This window comes from Equus asinus, chromosome X (assembly GCF_041296235.1).
Source record: "Equus asinus isolate D_3611 breed Donkey chromosome X, EquAss-T2T_v2, whole genome shotgun sequence".
In the NCBI taxonomy this organism is placed as follows: domain Eukaryota; kingdom Metazoa; phylum Chordata; class Mammalia; order Perissodactyla; family Equidae; genus Equus; species Equus asinus.
The window spans coordinates 123,755,017-123,774,880 of NC_091820.1; the positions used below are offsets into that span (position 1 = coordinate 123,755,017).

Here is a 19,864-nt window from a genome sequence, read left to right on the forward strand (position 1 = left end):
GATCTGAACCCAGACCGGCGCGTGTAACAGCCCCTCCCCCCCAGCGAAGCCAGTGGGCGCAGCCATCTTGCCCCAAGGCGGAGAGCTAACACGCCGCTCTCGACCCCCATCTAGTGGCGACAGGCTGTAACTGCAACTGAATTCTACCACCATGAGAAACAACCGCTCCTCTACCATCCAGCAATTTATAAAAGCCCCAGACCAGAAGGAAAACAATAAAAACACAGAATTAAGTCCTGAGGACTTGGAATTAGGTAAACTAAGTGATAATGAATTCAGAGCAGCTATAATCAAAAAACTCAATGAGGTAGAGAGAAAGATAGAGAAACAAGCCGAGTTCTGTAGTTACTTCACAAAAGAGATTGAAATCATAAAGAAGAATCAAACAGAATTACTTGAGATGAAAAACACAATGGACCAGATAAAACAGAATACGGATTCCCTGAATGCCCATGTAGACAACCTAGAGGAGCAAATCAGCATAATCGAGGACAGACAGGCTGAATGGCGCCAGAAAGAGGAAGAAAGAGAACTAAGAATTAAAAAAAATGAGGAAAATCTCCGAGAGATAATGGATTCAATGAGGAGTAAGAACATAAGGATCATAGGAATTCCCGAGAATATGGAAAAGGAAAATGGAGCAGAAAGTGTGCTTAACGAAATTATTGAAGAGAACTTCCCAAATCTAGGGATCAACGGAGAAATGTGTGTAGAGGAGGGTTTTAGATCTCCTAGATTTGTCAATGTAAAAAGACCCACCGCAAGGCACATAATAGTAAAGTTGGCAAATAGGAATGATAAGGAAAGAATACTCAGGGAAGTAAGAAAAAAAAAGAGAATAACCTATAAAGGAGCCCCTATCAGACTGTCAGCGGGTTTCTCTACAGAAACCCTACAAGCTAGGAGAGAATGGAGTGATATATTCAAAGCTTTAAAGGATAAAAACCTTCAGCCAAGAATACTCTATCCAGCAAGAATTTCCTTCAGATATGAGGGAGAAATTAAATCTTTTCCAGACAAACAAAAGTTAAGGGAATTTGTAACTAAAAGCCCTCCATTACAAGAAATCCTCAAGAAGGCTCTCATACTTGAAAAAAGAAAAAAGGGAGAAAGGGGACACAATCCACAGACTAGGGAGACCAATGGATAGAACCAGAACAGGATAGCAAATATTCAACTATAGCATTAGGGTAAAAATAAGGAAACTACCAAAACAAGGACGATCTTAGCACTCTAACTGCAAACTAATAAGATGAGTTGGAATAAAAAATGAAAATAGCTATTTAGGAGGGGAAGAGCAAAGGGTCTAAATCAGTATTGGTCAAGTAAGTAAGAGACCACCAGAGAATAGACTATATTATACACGAGATTCTAAATACAAACTTCAAGGTAGACACTAAAATAAAATACAGAACAGAGTCACAAATCATAGATAAGGAAAAATCTAAGAAACCCAGCATAAGAAATTGCAGTATTAAATGGATAGTCTAAAGCACACAGGAAAAGAAACACAGGAAAACAAGATAATGAGCGACAGATTGACAGCATTAAGTCCACATGCATCAGTAATCACTCTCAATGTGAATGGATTGAACTCTCCAATAAAAAGACACAGAGTGGCAAAATGGATTAAAGAACAAGATCCAACAATTTGTCACCTCCAGGAAACACACCTCAGCCCCAAGGACAAACACAGACTCAGGGTGAAGGGGTGGAGGACAATACTTCAAGCAAATAGCAAGGAAAAAAAGGCAGGTGTTGCAATTCTCATATCAGACCAAGTGGATTTCAAAATAAGACAGGTAAAGAGAGACACAGAGGGACAATATATAATGATCAAAGGGACACTTCATCAAGAAGAAATAACGCTTATAAATATCTATGCACCCAACACAGGAGCACCAAGATTCATAAAGCAACTATTAACAGACCTAAAGGAAGATGTTAAAAACAGCACAATAATAGTAGGGGACCTCAACACCCCACTCACATCAATGGAAAGATCATCCAGACAGAAAATCAACAAGGAAATAGTGGAGCTGAATGAAAAACTAAAACAATTGGACTTAATAGACATATATAGATCACTCCACCCTGAAGGAGCTGAATACACATTCTTCTCAAGTGCACATGGAACATTCTCTAGGATAGACCATATGTTGGGAAACAAGGCAAGCCTCTACAAATTTAAAAAAATTGAAATAATAACAAGCATCTTCTCAGATCATAGTGCTATAAGGCTAGAAATTAATTACAAGAAAAAAGCTGAGAAAGGCACAAAGATGTGAAGACTAAACAACACACTACTGAACAAGCAATGGATCATTGAAGAAATTAAAGAAGAAATAAATACCTGGAAACAAATGAAAATGATAGCATGCCATACCAACTCATATGGGATACAGCAAAAGCTGTATTAAGAGGAAAATTCATTGCAATACAGGCACATCTTAACAAACAAGAAAAATCCCAAATAAGCAACCTTAAAGCACACCTAACTGAACTAGAGAAAAAAGAACAAATGAAGCCCAAAGTCAGCAAAAGGAGAGAAATAATAAAAATCAGAGCAGAAATAAATACTATTGAAACGAAAAAGGCAGTAGAAAGGATCAATGAGACAAAGAGCTGGTTTTTTGAGAAGATAAATAAAATTGACAAACCACTAGCCAGACTTACAAAGAAAAAAAGGGAGAAAGCTCAAATAAACAAAATCAGAAATGAGCGAGGAGAAATAACAACAGACTCTGCAGAAATACAACAGATTATAAGAGAATACTACAAAAAACTATATGCCAACAGAATGGATAACCTAGAGGAAATGGATAAATTCTTGGACTCCTACAATCTCCCAAAGCTCACTCAAGAAGAGGCAATTTGAACAGACCAATCACAAGGAAAGAGATTGAAACAGCAATCAAAAACATCCCAAAGAATAAAACCCCAGGACCAGCTGGCTTTCCTAGGGAATTCTACCAAACTTTCAGAGAGGATTTAATACCGATCCTTTTCAAGCTATTCCAAAAAATTAGGGAAGATGGAACACTTCCTAACACATTCTATGAGGCCAACATCATGCTGATAGCAAAACCTGACAAGAACTACAGGCCAATATCACTGATGAACATAGATGTAAAAATTCTAAACAAAATTTTGGCAACCAGAATTCAGCAATTCATCAAAAGAATCATACATCAGGATCAGGTGGGATTCATACCAGGGACACAGGGATGGTTCAACATCCACAAATCAATCAACGTGATACACCACATCAACAAATTGAGGAATAAAAACCACATGATCATCTCAATAGATGCAGAGAAGGCATTTGACAAGATCCAACAGCCATTTATGATAAAAACTCTGAACAAAATGGGCATAGAAGGAAACTACCTCAACATAATAAAGGCCATATACAACAAACCCATAGCCAACATCATACTCAATGGGCAAAAACTGAACCCCATCCCCCTGAAAACAGGAATGAGACAAGGATCACCACTCTTATTTAACATAGTACTGGAGGTCCTGGCCAGAGCAATCAGGCAAGAAAAAGGAATAAAAGGAATCCAAATAGGGAGGGAAGAAGTGAAACTCTCACTGTTTGCAGACGACATGATCTTATATATAGAAAACCCCAAAGAATCCATTGGAAAACTGTTAGAAGTAGTCAACAACTACAGCAAAGTTGCAGGGTATAAAATCAATTTGCATAAATCAGTAGCATTTCTATACTCCAGTAACAAACCAACAGAAAAAGAACTCAAGAATACAATACCATTCACAATCGCAACAAAAAGAATAAAATACCTTGGGGTAAATTTAACTAAGGAAGTGAAGGACCTATATAATGAAAATTACAAGGCCTTTCTGAGAGAATTGGATGACGACATAAGGAGATGGAAAGACATTCCATGTACATGGATTGGAAGAATAAACATAGTTAAAATGTCCATTCTACCTAAAGCAATCTACAGATTCAACGCCATCCCAATCAGAATCCCAATGACATTCTTTACAGAATTAGAACAAAGAATCCTAAAATTCGTATGGGGCAACAAAAGACCCCGAATTGCTAAAGCAATCCTGAGAAAAAAGAACAAAACGGGAGGCATCACAATCCCTGACTTCAAAACATACTACAAAGCTACAGTAATCAAAACAGCATGGTACTGGTACAAAAACAGGTGCACAGATCAATGGAACAGAATTGAAAGCCCAGAAATAAAACCACACATCTATGGACAGCTTATCTTTGACAAAGGAGCTGAGGGCATACAATGGAGAAAAGAAAGTCTTTTCAAGAAATGGTGCTGGGAAAACTGGAAAGCCACATGTAAAAGAATGAAAATTGACCATTCTTTTTCACCATTCACCAAAATAAACTCAAAATGGATTAAAGACCTAAAGGTGAGACCTGAAACCATAAGGCTTCTGGAAGAAAACGTAGGCAGTACACTCTTTGACATCAGTATTAAAAGGATCTTTTCGGACACCATGCCTTCTCAGAGAAGGGAAACAATAGAAAGAATAAACAAATGGGACTTCATCAGATTAAAGAGCTTCTTCAAGGCAAATGAAAACAGGATTAAAACAAAAAAACAACCCACTAACTGGGAAAAAATATTTGCAAGTCATATATCTGACAAAGGCTTAATATCCTTAATATATAAAGAACTCTCGCAACTCAACCACAAAACATCAAACAACCCAATCAAAAAATGGGCTGGAGACATGAACAGACATTTCTCCAAAGAAGATATACTGATGGCCAATTGGCACATGAAAAGATGCTCATCATCGCTGATCATCAGGGAAATGCAAATCAAAACTACACTAAGATATCACCTTACACCCGTTAGAATGACAAAAATATCTAAAACTAATAGCAACAAATGTTGGAGAGGTTGCGGAGAAAAAGGAGCCCTCATACACTGCTGGTGGGAATGCAAACTGGTGCAGCCACTATGGAAAACAGTATGGAGATTCCTCAAAAAACTAAAAATAGAACTACCATACGATCCAGCCATCCCACTACTGGGTATTTATCCAAAGAGCCTGAAGTCAGCAATCCCAAAAGTCCTATGCACCCCAATGTTTATTGCAGCACTGTTTACAATAGCCAAGACGTGGAAGCAACCTAAGTGCCCATCAACAGATGAATGGATAAAGAAGTTGTGGTATATATATACAATGGAATAGTACTCAGCTGCAAAACAGAACAAAATCATTCCATTTGCAATAACATGGATGGACCTTGAGAGAATTATGTTAAGTGAAATAAGCCAGCGAGGGAAAGATAATCTGTGTATGACTCCACTCATATGAGGAATTTAAAACTATGGACCAAGAACAGTTTAGTGGATACTAGGGGAAAGGTGGGGTGGGGGGTGGGCACAAAGGGTGAAGTGGTGCACCTACAACATGACTGACAAACATTAATGTACAATTGAAATTTCACAAGATTGTAACCTATCAATAACTCAATAAAAAAATAATAATAAAAAAAGAAAAAAAAGAAAATGTGAAAGTTGAGCTCAAGGTGGTGCCTATTTTTATCCCACTGCTGCTCCCTCCCCAAAAGAGTGCTCCATCTACTGCTCCTCAGTCCACTTGGATGACTTGCTCTCTTATGTCTGAGTGTGTCAAGTCAAGCCCCTTGTTCACTAATGATGTGATTTTTTAAAAATTTGATTTAGATTTTAGGCAGTCCAAAAGGGGATGTGTGTTTGAGAAACAGAAAGATGGTCCAAGATGCTGGAGCCTGGTGAGGGACAGTGAGAGTAGTAGATGATGAGAGCGAAGAGGAAGAGATCACGTAGGATCTTCTAGATTGGGGTAAGCAGTTTGGACTTTACCTGAAGTGTAGCAGAAATCCATTAGAAGATTAAAACAGAGAAAAGACAGATTTCATGCTTCATTAAAAATAAACATTGGCTGCTGTGTGGAGAATGGATGGTAGTGAGTGAATAGGGAAGCAGAGGGGTGAGGTCGAAAGCTTTTGCAATGTTGTAGGTGTAAAATGCTAGTGGCATGGACTGGAGTGGTAGGAACAGAGTGGTGGGAAGTGATCGGACCACAGATATATTTTGAAAGTATTGATAGGATTTGCTAATGGATTGAATGGGGGTGTGAAAGAAAGTGAAGGAGTTAAAGGTTACACCAGGGATTTTGTGTTAAGCCTATATGAGCTGAATTGTCATTTCCTGAGATGGAGAAGATGGAGGGAGTACAGTTTTTTTGTGTGTGGGAAGTTTCTGACATGTTAAATTTGTATGTGCTAAGCTTGAGATACCTATGGGACATCCATGTCTGTAATTTAGCCTTCTAAGTCAGGGATAGGAAACAGGAGAAAGATCTAACAAAGGAGGCTGAACTGGACCCTCTCCAGGAGAGGGTGGTCACAAAAGCCAGGCAAAGTATTTCAAGAAGTAGGGAGTGATCAACTGGATCAAATGCTAAGAGGTTTAGTGATGAGAGCACAGAAAATTGACCATCGAATTTGGCAACCTGCAGGTTGCTGGTGAACTTAAGAGCAGTTTCAGAAGCATATTGGGGATAAAAGCCTGATTGAAGAGGAATGAGGAGGGAATGGGAGATGAAGAAGTGAGTACAGATGATTCTTTAAATACCTTTTGCTTGGAGGAGGAGCAAAGAAATGAGACTGAAGGGGAAATAAAGCCAAAGGAGGTTTATTTATCTCTTTTTTTTTTGAGATAGGAGAGTCTAGAGTATGTTTGTATGTTGATTCATTAGAAAAAGAAAAATTGTTGATGTAGGAGGAAGAGAAACAATAACTGTAGGAGCAAAGTCCTCATGGAGGCAAGAGGGAATGGTACCATGTGCCAAGTGGAGGAGTCAGCCTTAGGTAAGGGCTTGGACATCCCTCCAGTGTTATAGGAGGGAAGGCAGAGAAAGCCAGGACAGGTGCCAGGAGGTTGATACAGGAGCTCCTATCCAATGGCCTTTATTTTCTCAGAGAAAATATCTGTGTTTACTAATTTTACATCAACGAACATAAAATATTTGTGTAGTTAAAAAAAATAAAATAGTGATGTTACAGTTTTGAGGTGTAGATAGTTTTAGATTGTGGGCAGGCATATTTTACCAGGTATGACAGAGTTAGTGTGGGGTCAGGGAACAGAGAAGTCAGGGAATCTCGTGGATCATCTACTGGGATATTGACAGAAGTGTTGGTGGGTAGACAGTTGGAAGCCTGGTGCTTCATTCCTCAACGAAAGTGAATGAGGGGGAAATAACCATGAGATTGGCATTGGCAGCTGGAAAGACATGGATAGAGAATTGGGAATAGACCGTGAATTAGGCTATTCAAAAAATAAGTGTGAAAACAAATTTACACCTCCATGGATCAAATTTCCATTAGTAATTTTTGAAAAAGAAATTCCACTCCTAGGAGTTCATTCTACAGAAAAAATCAGGCAAGTAGGCAGTGTGTTTGGATATAAGCCAAATGTTCAACTATGGAATTGAATCAACAAATTATGGCACTTCAGTGGGATGCCATATTATCTTTTAAAGTAATGTTTCAACAATCTGTTGCCATATTTGTGATCATTTGGTGATACATTATAATCATATAATGTTAAATTTTCCCTTAAAATAGTGCATAGATATATATGCATAGTAAAAGCATGTGGAGCAGGGTAAGTACCAGAATGTGGTCAGTGGTTCTCTTTAGATAGGTAGTAGATTTATAGATTATGTGTAATTGTTTTTTGCTTTTTTTCTTTTCTGTGTCTTTTATATTTTTTGTATAATGAAACATGTTCTATTTGTATAATTAGAAAAGCAAAATATAAAATAAAGGCTATTACACTTCCAATAATAAAAGTTTTGAATGCCTCCCTATTGTACATAAATTAAGCCCTAATTTGACTTGTCTTTTTTAAAGCCTCCCCCTGCCCAGTTATTCTCCCAATTTTGTCTCATGCTCTGTCCCCACAGGTGCCCTGATCTGGAATCTTATGTTTTTCTTTCTTGTTCCTCTAGCTTGACATGTGTTTTCTCTCCTCCTTGCTGTCACCCTACCCCTGTCCTCAACCCTACCCCCATTTGCCAGGTAAAAATCATTCTCTTCTTGCACAGACCAGGTCAAATCCCACTTTCTCCAAGAAATTTTCCTATATTCTCTCACTTTGAAATTCGTTCCCTACTGGGAATTTCCAGAAGCCAATTTTTGCACTTGTTTTCACAGTTTGTCACAACTTACTTTGAATTAGTTACTTTTGTCTTTTATTCCCCTTTGATTGTGAATTCCTGGAAGGGAGAAACAGTATACGTCTTATCTTTGAATCTAACACTATCAGTGCATTAAACCTGGCTGGTGCACAAATAATGTTTTTAGGCATGCTTTCAAAATATGTATGACAGTACAGTACAAAGAGTGAACCCTCATTTAAACTATGGACTTTAGTTAAATATAATGTATCAATATTGGCTCATCAATTGAACAAATGTACCATTTGGACAAATTTATCAATTGAACAAATGCAAGATACTAGTAGTAGGGGAAACTGAGGGTGGAGAGGACTATATGGGAAGTTTCTGCTCAATTTTCCTAAACCACTCTAACAAATAAAGTAAAAAAGATATGAAGCTCAGGTATTATGTTATCCTCATCTCATCTCTATGATATGTTTGTCAGGTGAAATGTACTCACCACTGTTTATTATAGTTGTTTAAACCATTTCTTGAACAACAGTGATTTAAGCATATGTTTCTGATTTTTAAACTTTTGTTGTGTTTGGAGTAACTGTTTCTTTATCTCACAGGTGGATGCTTTCTATGATGATTGCCATGGTGATGGGCTGTCAGACTCCTATTCTAGAGTTTCATTTGCCTGTATTGCCTCTCCAATGGAAAGTGCTGACTACCTTAATCATACAACTTACTTTTCTCTAGACGTTGTTTGTAAAGGTACAATTTGCATTTTTTAAAAGTTAAAATTAGTTTTTATCTATGTTTTAGTTTTATAGATTGGATTTGGAGATGATTACAGGGATCATTTCCAGGGTCAAATTTAGAACGTGCTTATTTAAAGAGGATTTTAGTATTAGAAGTACTTCTCCAGAGTCTTTGGCTCCAGTCGGAGGCTCTTTCATACTTAAGGCGGATCTTTGGAGTTTAAAATAATACATAGCAAGGGATGGATATATAATGTTTTTGAAAACTCATGCCATCATTTATTGCATTTTCATTTATTGGTGTAGTTATTAGTATTTGTGTAATTTTTCCATTCATATAGGCGTTGAATCTAACTGAAAAATATTACAAGTATACAGGGATACTATTTTTTTAAATACTTCCAAGCTTTAAAATAAGGTTTAGAAATAGCCTTGTACCTTTCACAAGCTGGTTGACAAACTGGCCCCCATACACCGAGGGCAAGGAGAGACTGAAGAAAGAGGTAGAACCCTCCAGACTGATAGGTCGCAAGTTTGATAAGCAAGGAAACTTACATACGAGGCTTGTTTGGGCAGCCGCAAGATGAGTAGATCTTCATACCTGCCCACCAGAATCTTAAAAGTTTATACAGAGGCCTTAACTGGGTTCAGTCACGTATACGGTCCAGATGGTCTCAGCAATACCTTACTCTCTCAAGGCTGCGTCACTCAAACAGCTCCGGCTATGGGAACAGTGGGCAGAACGTACATTCCAAGGATAGGAGACGGGGTGAGGACCCTTCAATTGTCCAGGTCTAGCTTGTGGGTCAGCCAGCGGTCGTGTCCTCTTGATGACCTCCTCAAACACTTTCTGTGTGTGTGTGTGTGTGTGTGTATCTATCTATTGTCGAATTCTATTTGTAATTATCGGGTGTAACATTTTGTTGTTTTATGCCTAAAGCAATAATTTGTTAATTTGTTTATACTATTTGAGTTTAATTCAGCTCAAGATAGAGTGCTAAATATTGGCAAGACCAAGATAAATAAGACTTTCTTAAACCCTGCCCACAAAGAGCTCATAGTCTAATTGAGAGAGACAAACATGTGAATACATTAAAAGAACGTGATGAATGCAACATTACTGAGCAGAGGAGAGAGAATGATTGACTGTTATGGGGAGAACTGAGGAAGGCTACCTGGTGAGGTGCTCTGTGAATTGGACTCCATACTCCTGCAACCTTTTGCCAGGCTGGATTTTGAAAGATGAAAGGACGTAAAACTTTTGTACCTGTTTAAGCCTAATCAGTCACCATTTAGCTTGGGAAAAAAGGGGACGATAGTTCGGCCACACCAGGCAGCTTTCCATTTGACTTTTCGTGGATGTAAAGGCCAGGACCTGACCTTAGTTGTTAATTCTGGAAGTCTCCAAAGATGATTGTCTGGTGGCAGCTACTATTTTAAGACCTGTTTAGTCAGAAATACCCAATTTTAGGAGAAAAGGCCCCTGTGATTGCTTAGCTCCAAAGGCAATTTCTTGGTCCCTATAACCACACCAACAGGAATTGTAGCCCTTGCTAGGAGAATTCTTTTCAAGATAAAAACACTTGAACATGTTTGTATCGCCAAAGGATTAATTGAAGGTGCAGAAGAGATCAGGAAGGACTGATGGAAGAAGGTCCCTGGGAGTAAAGAGAGGGTGGGACCCAAAGCATAGGTGGAGGGATTTACTGCTACAAAATAAATTGAGTGAATCAGAGTAATAGACCTCTCTAGGATGAAAGAGAAAGTAGGTGAAAAAGATCTGAGCACCTAATCAGTCATACTTAGAATTGGAAGAGTCCCTACTATTAATCTTATTATGAAACCCAATGAAAATGGCACACAAAATATTCCAATTTATAACATAATGGGAATCTGAAAGAAGGAAAAATTGTGTTAAACTTTTTGACCTACATAATGGGGAGTCAGTACATGTTCTTTTCTTGTTGATGATCATTCAACAGAATGATCATCATGCCTTACTCTGTTCCAGGTATTATTTTCATATTTGCATTCTAACGAGGTAGACCTCAGACAATCAGCAAGTAAGCCAAAAAAAAAAAAAAAAAAAACCCCAAGAAACCAGAGAGTGTCTTGCTCAGTCCAGAGATAACTTCCCTGTTTCAATATGCCTCTGTAGTGACCAAAGAAGTCACTAAAGGACCCTGTTCTTTACCTGATGACATTTTTATGATTGGATTTAGCCAATGGGAAGCACAAGAGGAGACTGGAGTAAGCACGGAGATGTTGGACTATTTATTCCCCTAGCTACCTCATTGCTAGGCTGCACATTGGCAATGATTTTATCCTTCTATCAAAGGTCATAACTTCTGTAGGGCAACCCTGTCTTACAGCTATAGCTGTCAGGGGTGACCATATCCTCTATTGTCCAATCTGAGTCATTTTTGAGACTAAAATGGTGTGACAATTGATTAAAATTAAATTGGCTTTTTTTAAAAAAGATTTTATTTTTCCTTTTTCTCCCCAAAGCCCCCCAGTACATAGTTGTATATTTTAGTTGTGGGTCCTTCTAGTTGTGGCCTGTGGGACACTGCCTCAGCTTGGCCTGACGAGCGGTGCCATGTCCACGCCCAGGATCCGAACCAGCAAAACCCTGGGCCGCCGAAGCAGAGTGCACAAACTTAACCACTCGACCAAGGGGCCGGCCCCCTAAATTGGCTTTTGAAGTATTTATATATGACTAAGAGATTGGTTTTATGTTTCAATCTTTAAAATAGTATTATTCATAAATTTTTCAAATGTAAAATTATTTCTAAAAAAAGAATATCTGTGTACATTAATGGAAACTTTGAATGCTTCATCAAATTGCAATCTAGTGGCAAATTTGTAAGTTTTCTTAATTTCCTTCCATTCTATTATAGAATATAAATGTCTGCAATACAAAATAAGAGCTATATTCAAACATTCTTACCACACACTGAAATATTCCCAAGTACAATCATGTGATTTCAAATTTGTACACCACGTGAGCTCCGATGGTTCAACTTGTTCCCTTCCTCAATTTTTTAGGGAAAAATTTCAATGTCTCTCTCTTTGCAAACTTCATATCAATAATGTAATTCGCCAAAAGTTTCAAAACGTGAATTTTGGTACTATGTTTGTTGAATGTTTTGATTAAAGATTTCCAACTGATTTTTAAAAGACTGTAACCAAAATTGAAAAGACTCATTTCCAAAAAAAATTCCTACTGGGATAAAACACTTGGGCTGATTCATATAGTCCTTCAAAGGCTCAAGCATGCCTGAAATCCGATTGATGAGTGCAGCAAAAAGAGAAAACTAGTGAGAAAAAAAGAGAAAATAACCATGCTGAGTCATTATCCTTTTGTATTCAGTATTAACTTTGTCCCAGAAGCTTTGTAGTTCAGTTATTTTGAATATATAAATATACAACATACACACACACATAGACACGCACACACTTAACTTCTAAATTTTGGTTACTATGACTTCGGTTTCAGCTGGTTGAATATCATAGTATGTATGAACTATGAGTGGTTATGAATTACACTTGCACCACAACCAATTACATTTCTGTTACATCAGTTTTTTTTAATTTCTAGGAATCTTATGTTTACTATGATGCTTTGTTCCAAATTTGTATTTGTATTAGCACTGCAAAAACAAATAATTTTACCCCCTGTGTAGGACTTTTAAACTGAATTTATAATAGCATTTATGCTAATATTAGATCTTTCACGTTTGCCAGAGAGAACGTTCATAACTTTGTCAGTGCTTTTCAGCCAAAGGCCAAGTTAGTTTTATTACTTGTTTCAGAAAGGGACAGCAGACACCATGGTGGAACCATGGCATCTCTCAGTAAGAGAGTATAGAAAGAGCCTATTAAAGGATTTGAGATTTAGTTGGGTGACTTGGGGAGGGTCTAAGGAAGCAAGGGTTAGTCCTGGATTGGATGCTGTCAGAAAGCAGGGGTGATTCTATGATTGGGTATTTTGTGGATGGCACAGTGGCCTTGTTTTTTTTCTGTGCTTGGATAAAATTATGAACTGGCCTTATTTAGTTTCATTTTGTTGTGGTCTCAGGGTGACTTTATCTGAGGTTGTATATTATGAGATTGTTTATGTCTAACAGGAAAACAAAATGGCCTGGCTGTGAGTGTCAAACCAGCTAGTTATAATATCGAGGTCTAGCTGTGAGCAGTTTTAGACATCAGGGGCTAGTGTTTTTCTTTCTCACTTTGATTCTGTGATTTGGATGGAAGGAATCAAACCATTATGGGAATTCCGTCAACTCTTTTCTTCTTTAAAGCGTCTGGCATCATTTATCTGTTTGTGAAGTTCTTTTCGGAATGGAGCTAGCATAGTAACAGCTGTTATTTCACTTTTCCAATGTACCTGAGAAATATTGGAATAAAACATTGTTGAAATTATGTTAGAACAGTTATTTGATAAAAGAAAAGTCATGCATCATAGAATTATATGTATATGTACTGTTTGTAGCTTCCACTGTTTACTTGGGATCTTTGGGCATTGTTTCTTAAAATATCTAGTAATTTATAAAGTAAATGCTTTAGTAGATTTGGGTCTTCTATTTTCCTTGTGGTTACTCATATCACTATGGCCCCCATGGTGGAGAGTAAATATTTGACAGACTAAGTGTTGTTTTAGTCTACTCGGGCTGCCCATAATGAAATAGCATAGACTGGGTGTCTTAAACAACAGAAATTTATTTTCTCACAGTTCTGAAGGCTAGGTGTCCAAGATTGAGGTTTCAGCCAACTTGGTTTCGTTTTTTTTTTCCCCCTTTTTCTCCCCAAAGCACCCCCGGTACATAATAGTTGTATATTTTAGTTGTGGATCCTTCTAGTTGTGGCATGTAGGACATCACCTCAGCATGGCTTGACAAGTGGTGCCATGTCCGCGCCCAGGATCCGAACTGGCGAAAATGCAAACATTTACATAGCATCTCCTGAATACTTCAACGTGTATAATCAGCAACTCAGGTTCAATATTTGTTTATAGTTGTTTCCTGAGTTTCTTTGGTTTTAACAAATGGGTGTACCTAAACATTACCCTCATCAATCCCTGTCCCCATCCCCCAGGCAACCACTTTTCTGGGTTTTTTTTTTCCCCCACCATAGATTTAATTTGCCTTTCTAGAATTTTATATAATGGAGTCAGACATACATACTCTTTTTTTACTCAGAAGAATATTTTTATATTCATCTCTGTTGTTGCATGTGTCTGTGGTTCATTCCGTTATATTGAATATATCACAGTTTCTCCATTTTCCCATTGAAGTTCATGTTGGCTGTTATCAGCTTTTGGCTATTACAAATAAAACTGCTAAAAAATATTTTCGTACAAGTCTTTTTGTCAACCTATGATTTTCTTTGTCAAAGCTAAGTGCATGGGACTAGGACTGAAACTACTTAGTCACAGTTTAAGGGGAAAAAATATAGGGAGCCATGGGTTGAAATTTTAGAGTGTTCAGGGAAGGTTTTAAAGAAAAAGTAAAGTTTCAGTAAAGACATGAATGGGGAGAGTAAGAAGGTGAGCCATACAGGGATTTAGAGGTCATTGTAAGGATTTGGCTTTGGGCGGGGGGAGGTTAAGCAATAATGTGATATGAAGTGAATAATATTTTTTTTAAGATTGGCACCTGAGCTAACATCTGTTGCCAATATTTTTTTTTCCTTCTTCTCCTCAAAGCCCCCCAGTACATAGTTGTATATTGTAGTTGTATGTCCTTCTAGTTGTGGCATGTGGGATGCCACCTCAGCATGGCCTGATGAGCAGTGCCATGTCCACGCCCAGGATCTGAACCAGTGAAACCCTGGGCTGCAGAAGTAGAGTGCTCAAACTTAACCACTCGGCCACAGGGCCAGCCCCTTGAGTTATGTTTTACGATGTTCACTCTGCTGTCATGTTGAGAACAGGCTATATGGGACAAGAATGGAATTGGGAAGACAAGTTAAAAATCTGTTGTAATAGTCCTGGTGAGCAATGATGGAGACTTGGCTAAGGCTAGTAGAAGTGGAGGATATAAGGATTGATTTGTTTCTAGAATATTTTGAAGGTAGAAGGGAAAGTATTGGCTGATGGATTGGACATTTGATGTGAAGGAAGGGGGAGTCAAGGATTACCCCTAAGTTTTTGTTTGAGCAATGGTAAGGGTAGAGTTTCCATTTTTGAAATGTGGAAAGACCAAGGAGCAAAATTGAGTGCATGAGAAGAATAGTAAGAGCTCAGCTTTAGACATAATAATTTGAATAAGCGCTTGGATATGTGAGTCCAAAGTTGATTAGAGCTGCAGTCATATACATTTTGGAGTTATCAGCCTATGGATTATTAAATAAAGCCATACAAAAGAAATGTGTATAGAAAAGAGAGAGAGGAGCAAGGAAAGAACTATGAAGGAACTAGGAAATGCTGAGTCATTGGATACAGAAATGTTTAACTTTAGTAGGTATTATCAGCTTTCTGAAGTGGTTGTACCAGTTTTCACTTCCAGTAGGAGTATTTGAGAATTCCATTTGCTTCAAATCCTCCTTGGTACCTTTGTATCCTGTGACTTGCTTTTAACTTATTGTGAAAATGTGTAAATATTTGTTTGTCACTGTAAAATAAAGACGTATAGAGTTCATCATCTATCCAAACACCTGAGAAAATTGTTTCTTCCTGTAGCAATATGTCCCGCTGCTGCTGCTACCACTAATAGTGTTACTGGACCAAACGTGGGCCCCTTTTGGCGAGTTAAATCAAATTGCACCAGAAGTAGTTGTCTGACAAAGCAAAAGTTTTATTTGCAGCATACAGCAAAGAAAATGGAGACCATAGGGAATAATTTCACAAAGCTATTACTCCCTGAGCACAGGGAGGTGGGTACCTTTATTTGGGATAGGAAATGAATATTCAAAGGGGAAGTTTCATCATCATATGTAGAGGTGGGCATAAGCTTGCACATGCGTAGTTTGAAATCATGCTTTGACATATATCACTTGACCTAAAAACGGCTTCTTTGCCCCTCCCAGAGGAGGAGAATTTACAATGTTAATGGAGGACAGATTACTTTAGCACAACTTTCTGCCTATCTGTGCAGGTGTCCATCTTGCAGTTGTGGTCTGGGCCCGTTCAGTGTTCCTTGGTCCAGGGTGGTTGATGCTTAGAGCTTCTTCCTGGAGCATAGCTGAAACCGCATAAGCTCAAGACTCCAAATTCATTAGTGAAAGGAACATCTGCACCTTTCCAGAAGACAAGAGAATTAGGTCAAACACAAAAAGGTTGGAGTTTAGGTAAGACAAGAGAAGTGGCTTAGAGTCCATGGCTGGTGACAATAGCAATTAATATTTATTTGGTGCTGATTATGTGCCAGACACTATTCTATGAGTTCTATATTTATTGATTAATTGTCCCTCCAACTCTATGTGGTAAGTACTGCTATTATGCTTCTCATTTCATAGATGAAGAAATCAAGGCACAGAGACCTAGATTGCAAATTGAGCAAGTGAAAGTATAAAGATTTGAACACAGGCAGCCAGATTCATACTTGTGCTCTTACTTACCTATTTTCCTGCCTCTCCAAAAGGAATTGTGAATGTGACCAATGGTTTAATAAATCCCGTGCTACTCTCAAAAAGATTCTCTTGTGATGTACAGTTGATGCTTTTCCCTAACTGACTTTGTTAGATCAGTAGAGAGAATCTAAAGGATTATAGAGAGAGAGACTAAAGGATTATAAACTCCTTTTCTGACAGGAAGACTTACAGATTACCTGTTTTAAAATGTTAATAATGTACCGTTGATGTAATAGAGACTATTTTAGGGTAGTACAATGTCAGAGTAACTTGTAAAATTTAATATTACCAAAAATAAGTGATATGTCCAACTCGATTTCTCTCCATGGCTGTTTCAGGTTTTGAGCCTTATCAGGGTGACCGAGTAGAAGTTGACTTTTCCATCCAGCCAGACACGCAGAGCAGAAAGGCCCTCTCAGTGAAGCCTCAACGACATAAGCATGTGCATGAGGTAGTTCATTTGCATGTTGCTCTTGTTGTTTGTTTCTGCTTATCCTTCCTATAGTGATAATTTTTGCTGCTCAGGATTCTATTGAGCATGTTAGGAAACTTAAAAGAAAATGCATTTTTTGCCAAATAGGAGTCTATTTTCTCTTTGAAAAAGCTGTGCTTCTAAAAGGAAATAATTAGAGAATGATATAGAGCACACATATAATTAAGATCTAAATTATGTAGTTTATGTAGAAATATTAAAATGTTCTGAGAGCAGTAAGAACAGAAAACAAATTGTGTTCACAGAATTGTTGGGAAGAATGAGTGGAGTGGGTGGCAGGACTAGAACTTACAGTAAATGCTGGGTATGATTGGGTGGTGGAGACCGAAAGTGAGTGGGAAATTCAGTTTGCATAAAGATACAGCTGAAGCTTGGAATGTGACAGAGGAAGTAGGGAAAATGATGTTCTATTTGCCACCACACTCCTTTCTCACTCAATCTCTTTCACTCTTTCAGCTGTAACTATGGAGGTTGGTGGACATTGTGTGTTATCTTTAGAGCAGAGTTTCTAGTCCTTGACCTGGGCCCCGTCAGCAGAGATTCTGACTTAATTGGTGTGAGGTGCGTCTGGGCATAGGTAGTTTTACAAAGCACTGCTGGTGTTTCAAATGTGCCAGACAGTTGGGAATGACTGATTTGGGGTGGCCTACAGCTTAGAGGCGGAGCGAGGAAGGGCGGACTTGTTACAGTGTATGATGCTTTTACATCAACATTTCCATTATTTGTAATTACAGGTCTGTATTACTAGCCTACATGGAAGAAATGGGGTAATAGATGAGTGTATCTTTTTCACCTTGGATTCTCTGAAACTCCCTGATGGATACATACCTCGAGTATCTGACATTGTTAATGCGGTTGTGGTGGAGAGCATTCAGTCCTGCTATAATTGGAGAGCAATTTCTATGACTCTAGTGAAAAGGTGGTAATAAGAAAACAATGTTTTTACTCCCTATGCAGCTTTTCTTCTCTTGGCAATGAAGGGCCTGGTTTAAATGTGTTTTGAAAAAACTAGTTTAGTAAACCTCAACAATTAATTCAAATTCAACCTGTCAAATCCTGTGTGGGTTGGCTAAATAGAGTGTATCTTCTGGAGAGTGTTCAGCAATTTTATTATTGATTAAAGACATTTTCAGCTTAATCCATTGTAATAATGTTATGTTCATGATTTTCTCTTTTTAGTGGATTTATTTATTTTTTAAAATTATTCTACATTCTCTGTTTTCTTTCACCTTTAGGACAGTGTTTCTAATCCAAGAACCTTTTTTGTTAGGACACATTGTGCATCAACTATTTTTTTTTTATATTCTGAGTTTGCCTTACAGGTCCAGTGGGACCACCCAACCATCTAGTGGTTAGTTTCTCACTTTATGAGTCAGGTTTCAATATCTTCTAGATTTTAGGTATTCACTCGTTGGTTCACTTAAAAAGTAGTGATTGCCTTCTATGTGCCAGGTGCTGGGGTTATAGCCTTGAACACAGAGTCCAAAATTCTGTGCCCTAATAGAACATGTTCTATTAATGCCCACGTTGGCTTTCTGACTCATGGAGTAGTAGCTCCTAAAAAGAAAGGAGCAAGTGGGAGGTGCTGGGGCTCCAGGTCCCCGTGAAAGTTGTCATCCCAAAGCAGCACCACGCCCTGTGGGAACTGCGGAGAAGTCCACCATTGCACTTGAGGGATGCACGGGCCATGCCCCATTGAATCCTCCTGTTGGTTGAGGTGGCAGAGCGTTCTCTGAGAGCCACAGTGGGTTGTCCGAAGCCATAGGGGGTGTAAGTCATCCCAGCTGCTGCTTCACACACATCCTCACTGGAGGGAGTGAATCTGCACCTGGTGTGCAGAGCTCAGGCAATTGAATGGTTTCCTTTCATGCTTTTCAATGGCAAACTCCAGAAGCCAATTGCTTTCACAGGTCAGGCCCAGCAGCAGGATACTTTGAACATTTGTCTCAGGGATGGGTCAACTCTGAGGCTCTTTGCCATAATTTCCAATGCAAGTCCTTGGTCAGCTCACCCTCATCAGGACATTACTCTGGTCTCCCTAGATGGGTGACATCATGGCGCTAGGACAGGGGAGCAGGAGGTATCAGTCTGGGCTGCATTATAAACGGGGTCTTAATAAATGGCATGAAAGCACAGGGACCTGCCACCAGCAGTTTCCGGGGCTCCGGTGTCCTGCGGTAGAGCTCCCCAACCGCTGTGCTGGGAACGGGCAGCAGATGTCCTGATGTGGAGAGTCCCCTCAGCTCGTTTAGGGAGAAATACAGTGAAGGGAGTAAGACAGTCATGTTGAGCAACATCAGCCAATTGTAGACCTTGGGCCAAATCTAACCTGCACCTTTTTTATTTTAAACAGCTTCACTGAGACGTAATTCACATAACATACAATTCACCCATTTAAAGTGTACAGTTCAATGGTTTTTAGTATATTTGCAGTGGTATGCAACCATCACCACAATCTTAATTTTAGAACATTTCACCCCGGCTTGAAAACACCCCATATCAGGAATAAAAATCAGGTTGTACGTTTCCCCTTTTTGATAGAGTCACAGACATATTCACTCCTTTTCCTCATTTTAAAGTCAGGCTTTCAGGTAGTTCTGAAGCCTTATAACCATTGAGACTCAACTGTGTTCAACTGGTCACAGACATGGCATCAGACACCACTTGTGATCTGAATTTCAAATCTCCATTCCCACTCAGGTGTGGTGCCTCAGTTTCTTAAATGTGCAATCAATTGCCTACTGCAATCTATCTCGAGCTCAAACTCAAGTGTTAGAAAACAATTTTTCAGCTCCTATCTTTGGAACAACACCTTGGACTCACTATATTCAATGTCCCAGTGACTAGAACCAGTGAACTCCTCATCCAAAGGTGA

General features: G+C 38.6%; 1 protein-coding gene across 2 annotated transcripts in view; it reads left to right on the forward strand.

Annotated features, from left to right (window-relative positions):
* Nucleotides 1–18,106, forward strand: part of CT55 (cancer/testis antigen 55) — a 90,151-nt gene extending 72,045 nt beyond the window's left edge. For both annotated transcript variants that reach the window (XM_070502488.1, XM_044763812.2), the window contains exons 2-4: nucleotides 8,790–8,934; nucleotides 16,835–16,947; nucleotides 17,724–18,106. In XM_070502488.1, the coding sequence (XP_070358589.1) occupies nucleotides 8,790–8,934; nucleotides 16,835–16,947; nucleotides 17,724–17,915 (450 nt within the window). In that variant the 3' untranslated portion in view covers nucleotides 17,916–18,106. The remainder of the gene's footprint in view (nucleotides 1–8,789; nucleotides 8,935–16,834; nucleotides 16,948–17,723) is intronic.
* Nucleotides 18,107–19,864: the final 1,758 nt, after the last annotated feature.